At 40.4% G+C, this 22,189-nt stretch overlaps 1 protein-coding gene across 7 annotated transcripts in view; it reads right to left on the bottom strand.

The window, feature by feature from the left end:
• The window catches only part of SEPTIN8 (septin 8), a 67,808-nt gene that overhangs the window by 5,228 nt on the left and 40,391 nt on the right, over window positions 1-22,189 (bottom strand). For 6 of the 7 annotated variants that reach the window (XM_054977744.1, XM_054977750.1, XM_054977749.1 and 3 more), the window contains 7 exons: window positions 19,312-19,507; window positions 17,100-17,286; window positions 7,300-7,461; window positions 5,891-5,987; window positions 4,823-4,991; window positions 4,436-4,568; window positions 2,558-2,748 (listed from right to left, as the gene is read on the bottom strand). In XM_054977744.1, the coding sequence (XP_054833719.1) occupies window positions 2,558-2,748; window positions 4,436-4,568; window positions 4,823-4,991; window positions 5,891-5,987; window positions 7,300-7,461; window positions 17,100-17,286; window positions 19,312-19,507 (1,135 nt within the window). The remainder of the gene's footprint in view (window positions 1-2,557; window positions 2,749-4,435; window positions 4,569-4,822; window positions 4,992-5,890; window positions 5,988-7,299; window positions 7,462-17,099; window positions 17,287-19,311; window positions 19,508-22,189) is intronic. The other variant, XM_054977745.1, reaches the window with a different exon arrangement.

The raw sequence follows: 22,189 nt of genomic DNA, 5'->3' as shown, positions 1-22,189 counted from the left end.
TTTTTTATGAACAGTAGTGTGAGCAATAATTACAGCTTCAATTGGGCTGTCAAATAATGAAATTCACTTATATGGAAAACTGCATAATAAATCATTATAAGCTCATCTAGCTCCTGCTTGTTAGGTCTATAACTGTCCAATCCCTAAAAAATCATCTAAGAACTTATTGACATTGGGAGCTCACATCACCACTCAATGTTTTGTTTGTTTTAAAATTTGCCATGTAGCACCTGGCCTCTTCAAATGTTATATGCTGCCAAGCACTCTCGGAGTATTATATAAAGGGTAATACTATTTATATAGTTCCAGTGATTCCATGCTGCAGCCGCAGAGACAATTGATCCATTTATACCACACAGTCCAAAAAATCAACAATGGCAGCAGCTAATCTAGGGCAGGGTATTTCTCCCCAACACTCAGACTCCAGGACTGATGTCTGGATAGGGAGGGACACAGATGAGCAAGTTAGCCTTGATCAATTCAAAGGCAGTCCTCAACATGCTTCACAAAATCTTCAAACAAACCTTTATCAGCTGTACCATGCATTACCACTGCAGAGCGGGACCACCACTTTCCCCGCCAAGCTAGTTTGAGGAAAAGCCTATCACCTACACAACCCAGATTCTTGTTTACACATGTTCCTATGATTGCATCGGCCTGGACCACACTGCAACATAAACGTATGAATCCATGATTTCTAATTCTGGTTTGGAGGCAAGCAGGAGCCAGTTTGCTAATTCAGACATAATGATAAACTTCGGTTTACCCAAACTAGGAAGCAAATCAGAACACATGAGGGGAAGAGGGAGCATTCAAGAGCAAGGTTCAGGCCCAACAACCAAACCATGAATTGGCCACTATATCTGAACATTCAGTAATAAGCAGCAATCCATGAAGTTATGCATTTCCGTATAAAGGCAAATTAAGATTGCTAATCACTGGGCCTTCGTCTCCGTGGTCATTATTAGCATGATTACTCACAGTAAGCTTCTTGAACATTCATATGTTTATTTGAAAAATAGAAAATATTATGTATAGCAAAGGATTAGTCTGATTTTTAGTCAGTTTTGTTGATTAATCTATTAGGGCTGACATGACTGGAGAGAGTGGCTCTCAGTTGCAGTAGCGGCTAAGGTAGGGCACTTTGGAGAAACACTTCCTCTCCAAAATTTATTCTGCACAATTTATTTATTCATGTCATGCAAAATTAAATTTGTGGAGTTCTCTGTCTTAAGATGTGGTGATGGCCACTGCCTTATGATGGCTTTAAAGGGGGATCAGCCCCATTCAGGGAGACAAACAGCTATTAGACTGTGAGCACAAGAACAGAAGCTCCATCTTCAGAGGCAGTCTCTCTAATTAAATATTCAGAGGTAGACATCAGAAGGCAGCATTCATACTTTCCAGGGAAATCTGGTCAGCCAGTATTTGTCTAGGAAGACCTTTGATCTAATCCAAAAGAGAAAATTCTCATTCTTGTTAGGAGCAGTTAACTTGAAGGAAGGGAGCCGTAACTCAGACTCTCTCTACATGAGACATTTTAAATGAGGATGCTCAAGTGTAGGGTGGATGCAATGTTAGCCGGGAAGGCTCTGTCAATTTCACCTCTCTACGCGAAGGTAGTTTAAAAAGATGGAGCTGGCGGAGATTGCTCTTCAGAGGGTGTGTTAATTTCATCTTTGCCTCCCGGAAGGCTCTGCCAATTTCATCTCCCCTTTGGAAGCCTTTGGCTCTGTCTTTTTAAACTACACTTCCCAGCTAGCATTGTGTTTCCCTACACTTGAGTGTCCTCATGTAAGATGTCTCGTGTAGAGTGACTCTCAGTGGTTGAGGATATGGTTTGCATTCAGAAGTTCTATGGTTAAATCACCAGCATCTCCTGCAGAAAGTTCTCTCATAGCAGACGTGGGGAAGGCCGCTGTTTGAGACCCTTTGCACTCATTGTCAATCTGAGTCTCTATAAGGCACTTCCATATAATAGTGAGACATATTGTTCAGCCTAAACGTTAAAGACTTTCAAGTAAAATAAAGCTATATATATAAAAAAATATTACGAAAGCCAGGCAATCAAAACAAAGAAACTATGCTGAATATATTCCCAATTTATTCTACCCTGGTCTTTACTTTTTTAAAAGCCCTTTTTGTAAACATTAACATTAACCAACTAGATGCCAAAACCGAGAAACTAACGGTCATTGCCTGCCTTCCTTGGGGAGCAGCAGAGTTCACCCTCCTTTGAAACTAAAAACACCAGGGGCAATCAGCACGGCTGACCTGAGGGGCACATTCCAAGCATCCTTTACAGAGGGTAGATTCTTATTTTCTACCTCTCTATACTCCAAAACAGGATGCCCTGCTAAAATGTATGTAATATATTTGATTTATTTTACTCATTTGAAGCAGCTGTGAAGGGGAATTGGGTGGGTTTTGTTTACCTCAGGCACTTACCTAATTGCTTCTTCAAGGCTTTTAAAAGTAGCCATGCGAATGCAGTATGTTCTAATAACTACATGTGAATGTGCTGTCTTGGCAAGGAAGTTTATGTCAGGCTGCTTACTTTTTCTTGTCTTTGTCCTTCTTCAGTGGCTGCTGTGAAGTGGCCTGCAAAGACTGGCACTGCAGCGTTTCAACGGCTACCTTCCGCCTGTTGAAGGCATTCATCTCTTCCTCCAGTTCTCTTCTCTTCTCCTCCACCTTCCTTTTTTCTTCCTGATGTATCCTTTTTAGATGTTCAAACTTGTCATGCAGCTAAAAGGGGGGAAAGTTCAGTGAATATTTTAACATTTCTTTTTAGTAGGAGGTCTTCGGCCCTGACCGACAGTAGGGTGCTTTGCCAGCCACAAGTCCCATAGGAACTCAGCTGATTCAAATGTTAATGAGCAACACTTCTGCAGATTCTTTCTGGATGCAGATGTATAAAGCAACTGTGTGGGATGGGCAACTTATGTGATTTTCCTACTTCCCTGGACATCAGTGTTCTCCCTCCCTGGCACAGGAAGGAGACACAATATTTTCCTAACTCATATGGCTCCTCATTACAATCATTACTGGAAGGATGTGGGATCCAGCTGCAAGGAAAGCAAAAGCTATTTCATTTCATAATGGAAAAAAAACTGGCCCTTAATTTCAGGGCAGAGTAAATAAACCTTTCTTTATGGCTCAAGACAACTGTCTCAGAAAAGATCCAGAGTTAGCCGTGTTAGTCTGTAGTAGCAAAATAGAAAAGAGTCCAGTAGCACCTTTAAGACTAACCAACTTTACTGTAGCATAAGCTTTTGAGAACCACAGTTCTCTTTGTCACATGCATCTGATGAAGAGAACTGTGGTTCTCGAAAGCTTATGCTACAGTAAAGTTGGTTAATCTTAAAGGTGCTACTGGACTCTTTTATGTCTTAGAAAAAAAGTCTCATGGTTAGAGCAGACCCATGACGGAAAGGCAACCTGGATACAGTCCAAAAATATACTTATTTCACCTGGGTTTTGGAGCCCAAAAGGACATTTCCCAGAAAGCTTCTAATTAAGTTTTAAGAATTCAAAGGTGAAAACTCAAATTTTAAGAGTATGAGAGTGTTTTAGATCAGCATGAACCAGGCCAGAAAGCTAAATAACGTAAAAAAAAGATTATTCACCACTTTCAATTGATCCAATTGCCAATACATTATTAGAAGAACTCAGCAGAAGCCTCTCGCATTAGACTAAAAATGTGGGATTTTTAAGACTTCAGAAGAAACCAAAAAAAACCCCTCCTTAATATTTGATTTGTTATTTTTAAGGGCTACACGTTTCCAGCTCTCTTCTCTGACTAATCACCAGCAGATTTGCAACCAATATGTGCTTCAGCACTATGGATGTAAAATGAGGCGCTGCAGGTTTTTTTTTATGAACAAAAGTATGTTGACCAATGTTATAAAGACAGAAACACTTCTTTCAATTTTGGGATACTTTAGAAAAATTACATGTATGTGAAAAACATGACTTTCCCCCCTCCCTCTTTCAATTTTAGGTCACCCAACAAAGTTGACTGGCAGTAATTTCTTCACATAACATACATACAGAAACCACTCCCACTAGTTGACCATGAGATTAGATAGCTTTTAAAAAAAAAGATTAGGTAAATTAATTGAGTCTTCTAGCAATAGTTATTAGCTGTAATATTTAATGGAAGCTTTGTAATCAGATTATACCATCAAGTACAAGATGCTGCGGACAAGCAGGGGACAAAACTTCTTGACATTCTGCTAGGTATCCTGGCCACAGTTACAGAACAGACAAAATCTTGTCTAATCAAACAAGAAAGGCAGGTAGCTCCTTAATGTTGGGATTCAATCCTTTAAGCATCTCATCCACCAAATGGATTTTTTATACTCCATACACACAAACCCATACATTCTAGCACATGAATCTGTGGCCTAGATCCATTCTTTGCTGTACTTACTTCCCTTTCCTTTTCTTTCAGTTCAGACTCTGTCTCCTTGACCTTGTTCACAAACATCTGTCTCATTTCTTCTTCTTTTCTCTGCAATTCGCAAAGGAATTCTTTTCTTTTCGTTTCATACGTTTCTTGAAGGCTAGTAAGTACACAAATAGAATCCCCCTGATCATCAGACATTGAAAAGAATGACAAAATATTTACAAGTTAGCAGCAACCATCAAGTGTTTGTTTACAACTTGCACTGTGTACGAAATATGATAGAATAGAAATGCCTCTACTAGCAATGAAAAAGAAGCTCAGCATGTTTCTAAAGTTCAGCTTCATGACAATGTTCAGCTTTCACACATTTCAGCAGGTACAATGGTGGAAAGAAAGTGCTCTCTCTCTCACCTGAAAGGCTGGTTGTCAGGATCGGTATCCTTGAATCCCATTTCTTCTAGCTTACACCGCCGGTACAGCTCATAGTGGCGGGTATGAGTTTGTTCCCGAAGGTCTTCCATGTTGACACGGATCAGCATTTCTCGCAGTTTCACAAAGTCACAATGGCTTTCATTTTCAACTTGTTAAATGAAAAAGAGTAATGTAAACAACATGTAAACTGTGTTTTACATACACACACTATCTAACAGGATTAAGAATGCTGGCATCCCTTTTGTCAGAGCACACATCTAAATGGAATTAAAGCAGAATTTCCTTAGGCAACAGGATCACAGCTTTTTCATCTAGTAGGATTAACAAGTCACCCAATTTAAATATGATATAGCAGGATATCACAGATCCTTGCCAACTTGCCAAGTCATCATGCACATTTCTGTCATAATGGGCACTCAGAGAGATTCTTCAGTTTTCTCACAGAACTGATCCCCCACCTCTTAATTACTGTTACATCTTTTAATTCTCTTCAACCCTTTTCAAAACTGTACTTTGCAGTACTCCATTAAGACTGCAGGGCAGATGGCTGTGCAATCTTCTTACCAAACACAGAATTTCTTTTTTGACCTCTACTTCAGCTGTATTAGTGGAATTCATCTGCCAATATACAGGCAGCTTCCTTGCCCGAGTCTTGCCCCACCATTATTTTCCCTATTTGCCCCCCGTTTTCATTCTAATATGCAAGGCAGGGCCTTGATCTCATTTCTTTTGGTAGTTCATATCATTGTTGGAAGCTTATTATCTGTTAGCATCCAGGTTCTAGTCTCAATGGAAGTCTCAGAACCAAACTAATATTGTGTAGATGTGACAAGCAAGTAAAAAAGAATGGGCTTTTATGTAAGATTATTATAGCAGCATAAACACAAAATGCATGATACTCCAAGACAAGATGGCCGAGTGGTGTCAACTTCTGATATTTCGTGACTTTTGTATCATCCCATTATTTTTAGTACTCTAGAAATGTTCCCTAACAGCCACTAGGAGCAAGTGTACCTGCCACTCTAACAGACACAGCATTTGACTTACCTTGTACCACGCCCCATGGATATTGCCGAGCTCTCACCATTTTATTTCCAACTTTGACCTCTTCTGTACTTCCCACAACAGCAAAAGGCAGGTGAGCCTAAAAATGTGAGTCATGAGTTTAATACACTTGGTGGTTTGTCCCAGCCTCTCCTAGAACTATATAGGTGCATTCGCACACATGTTCACTTAAGCATTTGGAAACAGAAGAACACTTGTGCAATACTGCAAATTCTAGTATGAGTCAATGAATTTAGGAATACTAGTAAACACAATTTGCATTCAGCCAGCATAGACATGTTCCTAACTGCCACGTTGAGAGACAGTGAAGAAGATATGAGCATGACCACTGCATCATTGGGTGACCTTGCAAGCCACTGTCTCTTAGCCTCAGCTTTCTTCTGATATATAGCAATAATAATAGTGATCTACCTTACATCATTTTTGTACGAGTCACTGACAGATGGCTGTACTCAACTGTGCATGGAACTTGTTTGTGGAAGAGATATTTGCATCTTTCTACCACAATCCTCCGTACCCATAATCTGCTCCTGAAGGTTGGAAGATCTTAAGCATGACTTTACGTGAGAACTGGCAGAAATCTTGCCAGGTGAGCTATGACATTTGTTATAAATGTAATTTTGCATTCAGGTCATTGAAAAAGACAATTCCTCTTGCCATTGCTTCATTATGTATTGCTGCAACTCTTTTGACAAGAAGCAGAACTGCTCATCCAGTATTCAAACTACTGCTAAATATTGCGAGCACAACAAACTACAGGGTGGGAGAGCAAAACGAGCAGGGTTAAAAATATTTCTTTATACATCCCTGGATATTATTCAGAGATGCTTTAATACCTGTGCAGATATGATTACAGTCTGTTGATTGATCTGCCCAGCATTTCACACTCCTTCGAACACAAAAAAGAGCACTCTAATGGGAAATGGGAGTAGTCATACCTTAAGAACCCCTATGAATAGAGTTTAAATTCATTGGATCCTATGAATCACATATTTTCCTTGTCTCCTCCTTCCCCAGCTGCCTCCGGTGACCCCTGGGAAGCTGATGTTGGGGGAGCCTCCTGCACCAATGACAGAGCTGCAAAAAAAGGAGGGGGAAATTGCCCCTGCTCCCTCTTGCACAAATGGATATTTCGCTACACCTGTCACTGGAAGAGAAGGTGGAGGCAATTTCACCTGGCACTGCAGTCACAACACAGCATTTTGTCCATGAGGTTCTCTTGGGCACCAGTATCAGTATTTCAGGCATGGGGAAAAGAGAAAGAGGCTGGGCAGACATGTATCCAAAAGTACTGTTGTGTTCATGGCTTAGAGGACCCAAGCCATTATCATCAGTTTGGAAATGCTATTACAACACAAAGTTATTTCACATATTTGAAACACATTACTCACATTCATCACAGAGTTAATCTCAGCTACAGCTTCATCATCTGTGGGGAACTGATAGATTTGGACTCCATTACTAACCAGCTCACTCATAATCTTAATCTTAAACTTGTGTAGCTCACTCTTGGAAATGGTGTCAGCTTTGGCAATTATGGGGATAATGTTCACCTGCACAGAAAAGAAATGCAGCAAAAAAATTAAAAACAAGCTGGGAGGCTGTAAAGATTATTTGGATATTCTACTCCACCACCCCAGGGACATAACAGGATAGTTTCATACAACACACCCCTTTTTATTTAATCAACACTCAACTGCTATCAACATTCAGTACTTCCAGAATCCTTTTCATTCAGCAGACTTCTGGTGGCATTTAATATTTCATTCTTTCTCTGAAGCATATTTATTTCTTCATTTCACCATCATCAAAAAGTTATTTTTCCCTTTTCATCAATTTACAGTTATTTTTCCTTGCACGTGTGAAGAATTCACCATGTTAGGTAGTGACCTTTTCCTTGCCTGTGGGTGGCCCAGTTTTACTGCTTTTGTAAACTGCGCAGGGGCCAGTCAATTTGCTATTAGATACAGTCCCTAAAGACAATGGCAGTTGATGAAGTACAGGCTATAACTTGGTTAAAGCTATTTGGAAATGCAGCCAGAATTGATTTAACCAGAGAATGGGAGGAGGCTGGTGGTCTAGACAGATTTAAAAGGATGTGGAATATATGAATAAAATTACACATTTGGTAAGATTCCATGAAGAAAAGGAAATGTCAAATAAACTAAATGATTATGATAACTGCAACAACTTTGTAAGTTACTGGAATATGGATTCAATAAGAGTTTCCCCTTGGAAATATTTGTGACTGTGTTAAACTATTTTTGACACTTAATCCGTAGAAACATTTAAAGCATGTCTGATAATGACATATATATAATATTTTGAAAGTAAGTAGTAAAACAGGCCACTGACTGTTATGCCTATACAGTTATAATTAACTTATATTCTATAAAACAAACAAAATTGTGGCACCTTATTTCAGCATAAAAACTTTTCTAGACTGGCTTCCACTTTTGCAGATGCCAGTGGACTCTAGTCCATGAAAGCTTATGATTTTAAAGCTTATACCATAACCAAGGGAGGACTGGGGAGAAAAAAAAATGGCCCTTGACCAAGACCCATCCTTCAGCCTGTTCCACAAACGAAGGCGAAAGAGCCAGCCACCACCCTACTTTGCTTGGCTGGGCAACTCTGCCGAGCCAGGGTGCCTCCACCAGCCTACTGCACCTGGCTCTGCCGGGTGCAGCTGCCCCAAGTCAAGTGCAACCCCTTCTTTGGTGGGCTGGACTTGGCCAAGTAGGGAAGGACAGGTCAGCCCACTTGGAAATTTCCTGGTTGTTATAATGGCCAGTTGGCTTTAAGAAGACTAAAGCACAGGGCACCATGGAAACTACTCTTAGCATTTGGGCCACTAGACTTTCAACCTCAGCACTAATGTAGAAAGAATTACTATCCTTAGCAACAATATACTCCATCTTTTAAGCACAAAAAAACCCGTTTACTTAATTTATAGGATTGCCAACCTCCAGGAAGATTACTGTACAAAAAGGAGAAAATATGATAAAAGAACCACAAATACAAAGAACATAACTGTGAAGAACTTACTGCATGTGAGAATATGCAACATCCTATGTAAGTCACTATGTATACATAGAGTATATGTATGCATACATAGTGAATTACATAGGATGTTGTAACATTATTTATAGACAAGATAAAGTCTTGATATTCTCACATGTAGTCAATTCTTCACGGTTATGTTCTTTGTATGTGTTTTGTGAATCTCCAGGAACAGCCTGGAGATTTCCTGAAAATACAACTGGTCTCCAGACTACATAAATCAGTTCACCATGACTGCTCTGGAGAGTGGACTCTTTGGCATTAAAACCCCACTGAGTTCCCTCTCCTCCCTAAACCTCAACACCTCGAGGGTCTGCCCACAAATCTTCAGGAATTTCCCAACCTGGAGTTTGCAACCCTATATAGAACATACTTAAAGGTTCAGCTAGAAAAAATGAGAACTACTGAGACTACACTTTTCTCAAGGGGCATGGGAAGAGGGCTTAATTATAATAGCACAATTCATTAAATCTAACCAGTGCCAAAAACGGACGTTCTTTTGCAAATATTGTTTTCATTGAGACTTTGCACCAAAAAGGTAAAGAAAATCCAGTATTATTTTGAAAACCCAATCAGTTGTAAAAAGTGAAGATTTGGGCTATGAACAATCCTTCCTCTTGCCTCATGCAAGCAGAAAATATATTCATGTGTATTCATGGCAAAGTGCTAGTTCCTTCCATAGGTCTCGTGGAGGTACTATAGAACCAGTGTGTGTAGTGATTAGACTGCCAGACTAGGATCTAGGAAAGCCAGGTTCAAATCCCATCTGCTATGGAAGCTTGCTGGGTAACTTTGAGCCAATCACATATTCTCAGCCTAACCTGCCTACCTCACAGGATTACTCTGTAGATAAAATGGCGATGAGACAAATGATGTAACCTGCTTTTGGTGCATAACAACAACAGCACTTATATAACACCCTTCTAGATATTGTCTCATTTACAGCAGTGAACAGACTCAGTGTTAATGTTATCCATACAACTGGGGAGATGGGACTGAGAAGAGTGGCTTAACCAAAGCCACCTACTGAACTCATGGCAGGAGTGGGATTTGAACCAGCAAAGTGTTGATTCATAGTCCAACCACTTAATCACTATGCTACAGCACCCCTCTTTTTCCCCATTGGGGGAGAAAGGCAAAGTATAAACGAAGTAAATATATACCATTCTGGAAGGCTGCCTCACTTTGGGAGAGGAGACTGGAAAGCCCCCCATGCATTCAGCTTTGGTTCCAGCCCTCTCCTAGCATACTCTGCAGGGTTAGCTTTATGAACTGATAGAATTTATAGCAGCTAATAGCCTGTAAAATATTATTAATTCCTCAAGCTAACTGTTGGATCATTAGTTAATTTTAGTCCAGTAATTAGCTTTAACAGAGAAATGTTGGCTTTTTAAAAAAAAAAACTGTTTGAGTGAGAGCGTGAAAAGCAGCAGGAGGCTACCAAGAAGTCATGCTTTAAAAACAAGCAGATGCACTAATATTGAGCTTGAAGTAGTGCTGAACACCTGGCCTCCATCAATGTACAACTTCCTCATTGATTATGGTTTTTATCCAGCTACCCACAGATGCAAAAGGATGAAAGGTGTGTGTTTATGATATGCATGTTTATGACATGAATAACAGTCAGGTAAACGGTTTATTGTATGAAAGCCAACACAAAAGTGCATCTCACTATCTCTGTGTGCCATAAAAGGGAGATAAAGCAGTTAAAACCGGATCCTGGCCAAAGAATCACAATACTAGTTCTGTGAGCCCAAGGAAACTTGTTTTTCCAAAACAACTACATACACATCCATGCTATATGACAACTTGATTTTTAAACAGGACAGGGGACACATTTCAAGGGCAACTGGTGATACAACACTGGAGTCAGCTACTGAAAGTCAAGAATTCCATTTCCCTATTAAAAGCCCCTTGTGTAACCCAAAGCAGCTATCTGGATCCCAACCACTGGACTTCAACACTCTCATTTGGGTGCAATGACAGTGCTGGGACCATATGTATTCCTTTGATTTTTGCAGTGTTTGTATCTAAAAAAGTCAGGTAAACTATGTTATTTGAAAGTTGGACCTACTTAAAGCCCCCTAAGAACTGGTTGCCTACAGGAGTTCTATAGGCATAAGAAGAGCCCTGCTAGATCAGACCAATGGCCTATCTAGTCCAGCATCCTGTATCATCCAGTGGCCAACCAGTTCTTCCAGAGGGGCCACAACAGGGCACAGAGACTAAGACCTTCTTCCAAAGTTGGAAGAGACTGTCCACCATCTTGTTTTAAATGTGTTATTTTTAATGAATATGAATTTTTAATTGTATTTTAATATGTTGTTATCTGCCCTGAGCCTGCTCGCGGGGAGGGCGGAATACAAATTTGGAAAGAAAGAAAGAAAAGAAAGAAAAGAAAGAAAAGAAAGAAAAGAAAGAAAAGAAAGAAAGAAAGAAAGAAAGAAAGAAAAAGAAAGAAAGAAAGAAAGAAAGAAAGAAAGAAAGAAAGAAAGAAAGAAAGAAAGAAAGAAAGAAAGAAAGAAAACTTCTATGCTGCAAGTCAAGGCCTCCTCACCCTGCTCTGGCTCACCTCCTCACTGCAGCTGCCTCACCATTGCCAGCTAGTTTGCTTTATGCAAGGATTAACCCCAAATTAGTATTTTTTTAACCAAATTCTGATTTTTCTACAAGCCTTGAGCTTTACAGAAAACCCAGGTTCACATCATAACAACAGCTGGCCCTGGTTATTCACATGGGGCATGGCCCTTCACTGTCGAATATAAGCTTGTATCAACTAGAGCATTTCTGTAGAAAGATTTCTGCCTGTGGCATGACACTCTCTCACCTCTCACCTCCTCCTGCAGCCCAAATGCTCAGATGGCTCCAAGTCATAGTGATTACAGAAACCAATACAGTAAAGCATGTGCAGATCACAAAATCTCTTTTAGATGCAGATGCTTTTTTTCTAAAATCAGAACCACACATTTTAATAATGTGGTTAATCAGAAAGGGTTATTTTTTTAAAATTCATTTTTTAAAAACCCACTTTTAAAAGCCAGACTAAGTTCAGTTCCAGTCTGCCTCTCTTGGTTTAACTGCCGTCCTTGCCAGCCATTATTTAACTTAATAATTCAGCTTTGAAGATGATTTTTGGCTGTCTGTAAGTAATGAGATACAGTAGGCAACAGCTGGTTATGAGCTCAGCTGAAAATACATGCATGTTGGGAAGAGGAAACTGCGGAAAGATCCTCCACCTTGATGAAGCCAATTTGACGGATGAGATTCAACATCATCACAGGAAACCCAGACAGTCCACTTCATATCTGACACCATTCTGCTGACACTGCATCGTTCTGTTGAACAGCTGCCCTCCTTCAATGCACAACTAATCCAAATGCCCACAACCAAAATACATCTTTGTAAAGCAGATGTTTGATCTCAAACCAAACGTCATATCAAAACCACATTTGACAAGACAGCAGAATAAGAAGGAACTGAGAGCTGAGAAATGAGCTCATTGTTTCCTACCTATCCCACAGATCTCAGCCCTGAATGTGAACTTCAGTAGTTCATTTCCCTGCTCCCAATCCCTGTGTGCAGTTTGTTTTGGTATTCAGATTAAAATACTGAATTTTGGCTGATTCAGTGAAATGCAGTTTGGTTTGGGTGGAATGGAGGTGATTCTTGATGTGGTGTTGGTCGCCTTCCTTCACTTTGGTTCTGAGGGGATACCATTCCTCTGCTTCAGTTTGCTTCTGTTGGGCTTTCTCTGGGATGACCTCAGCTTGCATTTGGAAGTGTGCCCTGGCCATGGTAGCCTTGCTCCAGTGTGTTTCTGCAATGGGAGTTAGCTTTGACTTTTCCCCCATATAAAATAATGGAGTGGCTGGGGCCACTTTGTTCAGGGGCCCATAGAGTTGGACCCAGGTTCCAATGTTCCTGAAACTTGGCGGGGGGCGGGGGGGTTCAGAAGAAGGTTCCCCTGAAAATTTGATTTCTTGAAAGTTTGCTTGAAAAATGCCCCCCAGCCCTCTAGATAGCCCCAAAGTAGTTTTCCCCAGAGTGAATAATAGAGAGTGGCTGGGGGCGCCTTTTTTGGGGGGGGGGCTCAATCTTCTGAAACTTGGGTTTTTTTTAAAGAGGACACTCAGAATTAGGTTCACTGCTAATTTGATAAAGTTTGCTTGAAATATGACAGCTCCACACCCAGCCCACCAGATAGTCCCGGACTGAATTTCCTTTAGGAAATAAATTCTGAATTTTATTGAATTTCTTCTTGTGCCAGACTTCATGTTTTAAAAACTCTAGAAGTGCTGTACACACAGCTGCAGGAGTGTTAAGGGTTAATCCTTCACAGACACAGAGAGCTTTGAGTGACAACCTATTCCAAGGTATCAGATTGGGTAGAATGAGCTGGAAAGAGAATGGTCTGTTTTTCACAGCAGAAAATAATCGAGTGTGAAGAGTTGGCAGATGGAGTCCAAACGGAGAGCAGTTTTAACACCAACAGGAGAACTGGGGAAAAGTTGTCAAAGTAGTTTGGGAAGTAGGTGCAGACTCCCAAAGAGGCCAAAGAACAGCGGATAGATCTTCTAAGGAGAGATTTTTCCTACCCAGTCAAACAGAGAGGTAGCTCTGGAGAGTGAAGAGATCTGTGGTTGGGTGTGGTTGGAAACTGCCTGTGGAAATCTTCAGATACGGTTAACAACTGAAGAAAAGCACTGGTGTGTGAAGAGAAGCAAATTGGGGTACGAGAAAGTGGGTACCAGTTTCCACTCCAAAAAGAGAAAGAGAATACTAAAAGAAAGTATACTAGAGTACTTGGGGGGAAATGAGGGAAGCAAAGCCTCAAAACAAGCCTGTAAGTACCTGTAAAGAGCATAAGAACTAAAGTCTCTGCATGTTCTGATTTTTCCTCAGAGATACATATGTTGAATTTCCTGATTTCACTTGACCTAAAATAAATAAACTAGTTAATTATTTTTGAATTTTGAAAATTCCTCTGGTGCCATTTCTGCTGTTTAAGGACAAGGGAATGTCATATTCCTATATTACTGAACAGAACTAGAAAATCAATTTGGTATTCAGGAAATACCGATTTTTTTTCTTGGTTCAGTATTCATAATCAGGATTTACTGATTTTTTTCTGCATACCCCTACCTGCTACCATTAAACCCCTGCATTTTTAATATCCCAGCATACCTTTCTGTAAAAATTAGGCTTTCAGAAGAGTTCTGTTTATTGTTACCAGAACTGCTCTTTATTATAATGGGGAATTAGCTATAGCAGTCTGTAACTTAAAATTAAGCGCGGATCATAACCTATGTATACGGAGGTCCCGATCCCAGACACTCTAGTGAAAAAGAGGCAGACTACAAATAGGTTCAAACACGTGTATTGTCTAACAATGTGGCGTAAGCCTAAACTTGCACAAGCATACAAGAAACACACAAGATCTAGGAAATACAGAGTATGAAATACAGAGACGTTCGCATTAGCTGGTTCCCAACGATGATAGGGGGAATACTCACTTATCCTGAAGCGAAGCAGAGACACAACAGCGAGGGGGGGTGGCCCAATGCCAGCACTGGAACCACAGACGGACAGCAAGGAGGTCTGGATAGGATGGCACGCGCACCATGCGGTCTGAGAGGCCGGCTTAAATACCCCAAAATGTACCCTGGGGCTGGTGCTGTACTTGGTGGTTCTCACAGATTAAAACAAAGGGTCTAATGGGCTACTGAATGGCTTGGATGGGCCACTTTGGTAATTAGATTGTGATAAGTGACACCTCAGGAAGAGGGGACAAAAGAGGGAGGGGGAAATCCAAGTGGGCTGAAAGGATGTTCCAGCGGACAGGGCTTGTCCTGATGTCATCAGCTTCTGGAATGCGGAGGTTTCTTTGAGATGCATTCTCTAAGTGCTTGGGATGGTCGACACTTAGTTCTTCTCCAGGGCGGCTCCTAAGATATGCAGAGCGGGGCGAGGGGCTCTCGCTGCGGACGTGGTGTGCCCGCTTCGCCGAAATGGCTTCCCAAAGCAGTCTTTTCTCTCAGGGTCTTCTGGCTGCCTGAGAACATGGATGCCGGCTGGGCATAGCTGGGGCTGGTTCGCAGGCTGCCCGGTAGCGAGGGCAAGCTCGGGGACCGACCCGCGGGAGGCTCCAGGCGGGAACTGACCAGGGAGCGCCTAGCCAGGCTCGCTGGAGGTTTCCCCGGCAGGCGCCCGGCTGCTAACAGCGGCTTGGGCCCATATGAGGCAGGCTTCCATGGAGGCAGGGGGAACAGCACTTAAAACACAGTCCAAAGCAGGGAACAGGCACGGTCCGTGGCAGATGGCAATGCAGGCACGGGGCACACTTGTACCAGAGTCCAAACACACACTGGGAATTCCAGATACAGGTCAGGGCAGGGCTGCCCAGAAAGAGAGTCCTTTGTGCAGTTATCCAAACATGGAGTCAGTAAACTACACAGTCTATTACAGCAGCAGGGTAATTGACACGCAGGCAGGAAACTGACATGTGCATTAGAACACACACGTGCAAAGCAGTCTTTGTGTAGCAGCAGTGAAACAGCAACGCAGGAAACTTTAACACAGTTCATGGCAGGCTTTAAAGCAGGGGAGGGGGCCTACTTGGCAACATTATTATCATGGAAGTATTCATATACCACTACTTCAAAACCTTTGCTGCGCTGTAGTTGAGGAGGACACAACATGAATACAGTTTGGCAGTGGAAACATCTTCAGTTAGTTCTTGTTTATACTCATATTCCTAGCCTGGAACCTGAAGCCTAAGTCGTGTGGCAAAGCTGCAACAAATAACCTGCCCCTAAACATGTTCTCTCAACTTATTTTTCTGTGTGGCTCTGCACTGATCATAACAAATGCACATGCCTTGTCAAATATTAAAGTGGATTAATTTAATATATATCCCCGTCTTTCTATGTAATATAGGTCTCCAAAGAGGCTCAAAACCAAAATTAAAAAAAATCCAGGGCAGTAAAACAAGAAATAATTAAAAATAAGCAAGGATGCACGCATGTTGAATTAGGTTTATATCAGTCTCAGAAGTGACTGCTAGTATTCAAAACAATCTTCCCCCTCCGCCCCGCCCCCACAGATAAGCAAAACTCAAAAAATCCATTCAGTTTGGCCTGTAAGCAGAAGGAATAATGGATAAAAGACAACTCATTTTATTTCCAACAGATAAGATATTTCAATTAAGTTTTACGTTAGTAAACAGCACTGATTGTTTATTGGGTCACATAAACGATCTTAAAGTTTAAAAGGCCATACGTAAGAGCAGAACATGACAGCTATGACTTTTCCAGCCTGTCCCCAAACTCCACTCACAGCATGAAATTCAGAAGACTTGCTTCTCCTCTTTGAACATGATTCAAGAAACTACCAAAAATGGCTCACTGAATAACGAAATAACTGAATAACGAATAACGAAATAACTATTCCAGTGTTCCTAACATGCCTCTTTGGCTACATACTGACATAAATGTTACTTTAGATGTACTCCAATACAGCAGTATACCTGAATGCCTACTGCATCAGAATGGCACATAAAAATAAGTAACTCCTACAGAATGACTATAATCTGGTCCAACAATGATTTCTTATATTAACCATCATCTTATCACTTTAGCTGTTAATTGTTGTTCCAATCAACATACCTCTCAGGATGATCTTACTTTAGCAAACCCATGATCACTAATCTATATGCACAACATGTGTTTCCCTTCCAACATAATTGCTCCTTGTGCACACCCTCACCAGAAATCAGTTTGGACTGCCAAAAGAATTGTATTCAGAAAATTTAATGATTATATAATCCTAAGAATCTAAAAGTTTCCATGCTATCATTATGAAAAGGGCAGAAGCTAGTCCAAATGATCTCAAAGATGGATAGAGGGGGGAAAAACATTGACAATATAACTTTTATCTTCTTTAAGGGGGAAAGAGGAGGAGAAAAGCAATTATGGTAGCATAAGGGTGCTTGTATTTTTTCAAGTTGTTGCAAGAGTTACCTGGCATCCAAAGGACAAGTTGAAGAAAAGATGCTACATGTAGCTATTGTTTTAAATATACATGAGTTGCTGAAAACCAATGCTTGTGGAATTTGCATGCTCGTACATACCTTACTATCCAATTTTTTCATGGTTACCAGATCCAAGGACTTAAGTGAGTGCCCAGTTGGAGTGATGAAATAAAGGCAGACGTGGATTCTCGTATCATGATAATTGAAGAGAGAACGCCGAATTTTTAGCTCTTCTTGTAAGTAGCTTTCAAACTGCGTGTCAATGTAATCAACTATTGGTCTGTAACTAAAAACAAATTCAATTAGGAACCTGAATGGTGCATTTTAGACTTTCTGACTTCAAGTATATTGCCTGAAAACGAAAGTATTTGTACTAAGACTCTTTCCCATCCATCAAGCTTTGCTCAGAGCTCAGGGGACTCAAAATCACCTTTAAAAACACTTTAGTACTGCCAACTATATTCCACCAGAAAGTGAGATAAAATTAGGCAAAAGATGGTGCATGTAAGGAACAATAAAATGGGAGACAACATGAAAGGAGTTTCAGGTTTCTAATATGCAACCGTATTGTGAATGTCAAGACATTATAGTGCAGAAATGGCACACACATAGTTATTCACTATGAGCAGTTACAATAGAGGACTCTCCAACAGTTGAACCAATCCTGGCTCATTTACAAACTTCACACGGCAAAACTTAATTTACAAGGTGGTTGTCAGACCAAAATTCTTCATGGGTGGAATTCAATTTTTTCGCTGCCAAAGGTTGCTTTTACAAAAACTACACAAAAGGGTTTTCCCCTAGTCATTCACTTGGTTGAGTCTGAACCTAAAGATCTGATGCACATTCAATAGGATCTTCAGCAAAATGACCACGGCTTGGATCCAAAGGTGCTGCCCTGGTGGGCTCAGCAGCAGCTCCTCTGATGGAATGAATTTTCCGTTTCTAGAGCAGAGGATTTTTGCACCTGCTGCTGCAGACTCCCAGCTGGCTCCCTGCTCTGCTCTTGAGGGTCCTACTGGAGTCCACTGACCTGCAGGAAATCAGCTGAGGAAGGCACAGAAGGTTGCAGTGACAATTAAGGGGGAGGGAAGTTTCTGTCCTCTTACCTGCCTCTGCTTATGCTCAACGCTTTTGCCAAAGCAGTGGTGCTACACCTGAAGTTATAACCCCTCACATTAAAATTTTTGTTTTAGTGACTGGGGCAGCATGTTATAGGCTGCTGACATTGGATAAGAAGATTGAACAAACAGAAGATAGTTACATTCTATAATAGATGTTGTGAGCTCTTTTCAACATATCCCTTGTTTCTTCTTCTTCTTCCTTTAAATGCCTTCTAATACTGTTCCCACATTGTTTTATTATAGTTGTTCTTCTCTATACACAGCAGTACATATAATCTTTGAATCTACAGAAGATTAGAATCTAACCACTTTGAGTTTTATTTTAGTTGTTCCAGTACTGGGGCAGCTATATTTGAGATAGATATTTGGCCAATGTCAAACAAATATTGAATGGACATATATAAGTCAACTAATGATTATCTCTCATCTAAAGAGGTACCTGGGATTCCAGGGGCCACCTTATAATACATAGTAAATTGTATGGTAGGACCAGTTTTCCTTAAAAGTTTTTCTCTAACAAGCATTCACACTGCCAGTGAGTACCAATGCAAATCAGTGGGTGGATACAACCATATTCCTCCAGAAACGGGCATAGAGACATCATAAGAGTGAGGGGATGTTGGCTTCCCCTGAGCTACAAATGGTCCTTAACCCCCTCTTAATCTGTAGGCTGTTTCTAGCAGTGCTCTAGCAAAAAGCAATGAAGAACGCCAGATAGTGTCTCCTGTTCCATAATTCCCTCTAGCCAAGCTTCTGTTCCCTCAACTAGGAAAAGAGACAATAGCCACCACCTTACAGCTGAAATGAGGGGCAAAACTTATACTTCTAAATTTATTGTGGAGGAAAAAAGAGCAGAGAAAAAACACAAATGGGCAGAGTAGAAGCAGCATATCCTCTATCCTAGTTTCTCTTTCTAGCCTAAGTACAACACAGCAGCTGGAAAATAAGGCAACTTAAAAAGACTTAACATTCTCCTGCATGCCCCACGTCCAAAGTTTCAGGGCCAGCATTAATGCCTTTTTTTAAAAAACGAAGCTCAATATACATGTAAATACTTATTAAATTTGGACAGCTTAAATGGGTGTTTGTCCTGTTCTTGAACACTAATGTGAGCTCCAACCTCTTCAACAGAGAATTACATGCCAAAGTACTGTGGCCCTCCTGCACCAAATCAGAAAGTGACTTGCCTCTCGTCTTTATTTATCTGGTCCCCAAACCCCACAGCATCTACAATTGTCAGTTTCAGCTGGACGTTGCTTTCTTGCAGGTCATAAGTACGTGGTCGTAGGCGGACTGTGTTCTCATAGTGACTGGCTTCCTCAGTCTCAAATGTTGTATTAAAGAGAGTGTTCATCAGCGTGGATTTCCCAATTCCAGTTTCACCTATGGAATTTAAAAGCAATTTCATCAAATTTTCAGCACAGATTTCAATTTATTTCAAAACAAATTATCTAGAAAATTGCACTGTATCCTTCAAAAATGTTTTAATCTTGATTTTTTCTTCTAATGAACTAAACTTTCGGTAAGAACAATCACTCTCTCTCTGTAAAAATGCAAATGGAAAATCCTTTTCTGTCTTATCCTCTTTTAAAAAATTAAGGCACTTATCATTTTTCAGCAATAACCTTTAAAGTCATATTTAAAACAAGTTCTCCTTTTTCAGAAATCACAGGTTTTACTTTCTCTTCTAGTGCTCAAACTGGAAGAAAAGCAAGACAGACAGACAAAGATCTGCACAATGCCAAAGGATACAACAATTCCCTACCATGCAAGGAAATCTCCATCCATTCATTTTCTTTATGGTATAAGATATATTTATCAATAAAGAGTTATAAACAGCAAGGGAACTTGCAATAATCTAATTATTGAGAGATCATCATAAACTGCCACAAAGGGTGAGGAATTACTTGGCAATGACAATAATAATTTCAATATATTCCAAATTCACACAGACCTGTTTGACAGATGGCAGAGTACCAGAAACTCCTGCTTTCATGATTTGTGATACAAGAATGTGTTGCAAATAGAACTGGCAGAGTTGGAAGAGCAACTGGGAATTGGGGAATATTTGCTCTGGGCTATGGTTGGCAGAAGGCCAGACTTATGAAATGGCAGAGCTGCTTTGTCAGAGAAGCATTGAGGTGAGGGTATATTTTGAAACATGAGTTAACAAAACCTTTCAAAGCTGGCCCAGGTCCATTAATAACGAAGATTCTTTCAAGACATTCCAAGCCTTTGAGAGTCTTTTTAATACTTTCCTTTTGATTTATGACCTTTATCCTTAATCCCTTCTCCCCATCCATAATGCTGCATCAGCAACCTTTATGCTTAGACGTTATATGACGTTCCCTCATCCTTAAACCACTGAAATGGCACCAGAAGCATTTTCAAAACTTCAAAAATAAATAGTTTCTTTAGTCACATTAGAGGGGATAGGTTAGGTGAAGTCAAGAATTGAAACTTTTTGAGGTAAAATTCAACAAATATATATCTAGTTCACTGAAGTAAAGTTCAGAACATGCACAGACTTCAGTTCTTATAGTCTTCACTGTTACTGAAGGCTTCTGTTTTTAGGCTTTGTTCCCTTGTTTTCCCCCAAGCACCTGAGTATACTTTCTTTTCAGTATTCCCTTTCTCTTCTGGAGTTAGGAAGGCTTGTACTCACTTTCTAGTACCCCAAGTTCCCTCTTATCTCACTGTTTAACTGGAAAGGCGAAAACTTCCTCTCCTTAGAAGATCTACCCCTGTCTTTTGGCCCATTGGGAGTCTTCACCTACGAGCCAAATCTCCTGTCACCTTTCCCAGTTCTCCTGCCAGTGTTGAAACTTCTTTCTCTGAGGACTCTGTCTTTCAGCTCTCCTCACAGAATCTCCCTCTCTATGCCAGGATTGGGGGGGAAACCCCTCCTCTCTCAGCTCAGGCAACCCAATCAGATGGCTCTGGAATAACCTGCTACTCAGAGCTCTAAGACTCTGAAAGGGGTTAACTCTTAACAGTCCTGCAAATGGGTGTGTACGCAGCCCTTCCAGGCTTCTCTAAAACATGCAGATCATCAGAGACATCTTCTCCAAATTTACGTAAGTGATCATATTTATTTGTGGTGTTAATCTGTACTGAAGACACAAGAAGAGCAGAGGTTTGGATTTCTTTTGGAACCTTGAATTCAACATCATATTCTTTCCTTTTTTCATAATTTCAGATGGGTGGCCTTCTTGACCTGTAATAAAAGAGTAAGATTTGGTTCCAGCAGCACCTTAAAGACCAACTAGATTTACAGGGTATGAGCTTTCAAAGCTCCCTTAGCAAATCTAGTTGGTCTTTAATGTACTACTGGAACCAAATCTTGTTGTTTTCTGTTTTCATTTAACACACTGGAGAATCATTTTATAGGTGCAGAAAGATAAGTTCTGGAAGATAACCAGAAGAAAAATGCGAAAGCCAGCGCTTTCTTTTGGACTCGTTAGTCCAATCCTATGATTCTCCTCCTCTAATGGCATTAGCTCACCATTTGCTTTAGTGCGGGGGGGGGGGAACCCCTAGATATTATGCTTTGTTAAATTTAGATAAGCAGAAAGATGCAATGTGATAAATGAGATGAGATTCAAAGCTAGTAAAAATGGAAAAAAATGTAAAATCAAATGTTCATATACACCTGGAATGTATTCATTTTATTCCTGGTCACTTAACTTAAATAAGCAGCAAATACACTTAGAAAAGCATATTAATTCAAACCTTTTAAGTGAAATCTTTTCTGATACTTTCAGACTGGGTTCTGCTAAATTATGAGAATGGAAGGCATTTATGAGATATTTTTTCTTCCAAATCTACAAATTAAATAAATCTCAAGTCTTTGGCCTTGTAGATCAGCTAACTCTCCAGAACCTCTTTCCACTGCTGACAAAATGAAGACTGTATGTACTGACACATCTCAAGATTTAAAAAATCCCAAATTATTATTGTTACTAGGGAATTGTTCCCAACCTGATTAGACTTTCACCCCCTTGAGATTAACGTACCCTCTTAAAGCAATGAAAAAAAAGGCACCACTATCAAAATATGGAAGAG

Source organism: Eublepharis macularius, chromosome 4 (genome assembly GCF_028583425.1).
Source record: "Eublepharis macularius isolate TG4126 chromosome 4, MPM_Emac_v1.0, whole genome shotgun sequence".
In the NCBI taxonomy this organism is placed as follows: domain Eukaryota; kingdom Metazoa; phylum Chordata; class Lepidosauria; order Squamata; family Eublepharidae; genus Eublepharis; species Eublepharis macularius.
Note: the sequence above shows the minus strand (reverse complement) of the source record. Positions and strands in the feature narration are given on the sequence as shown.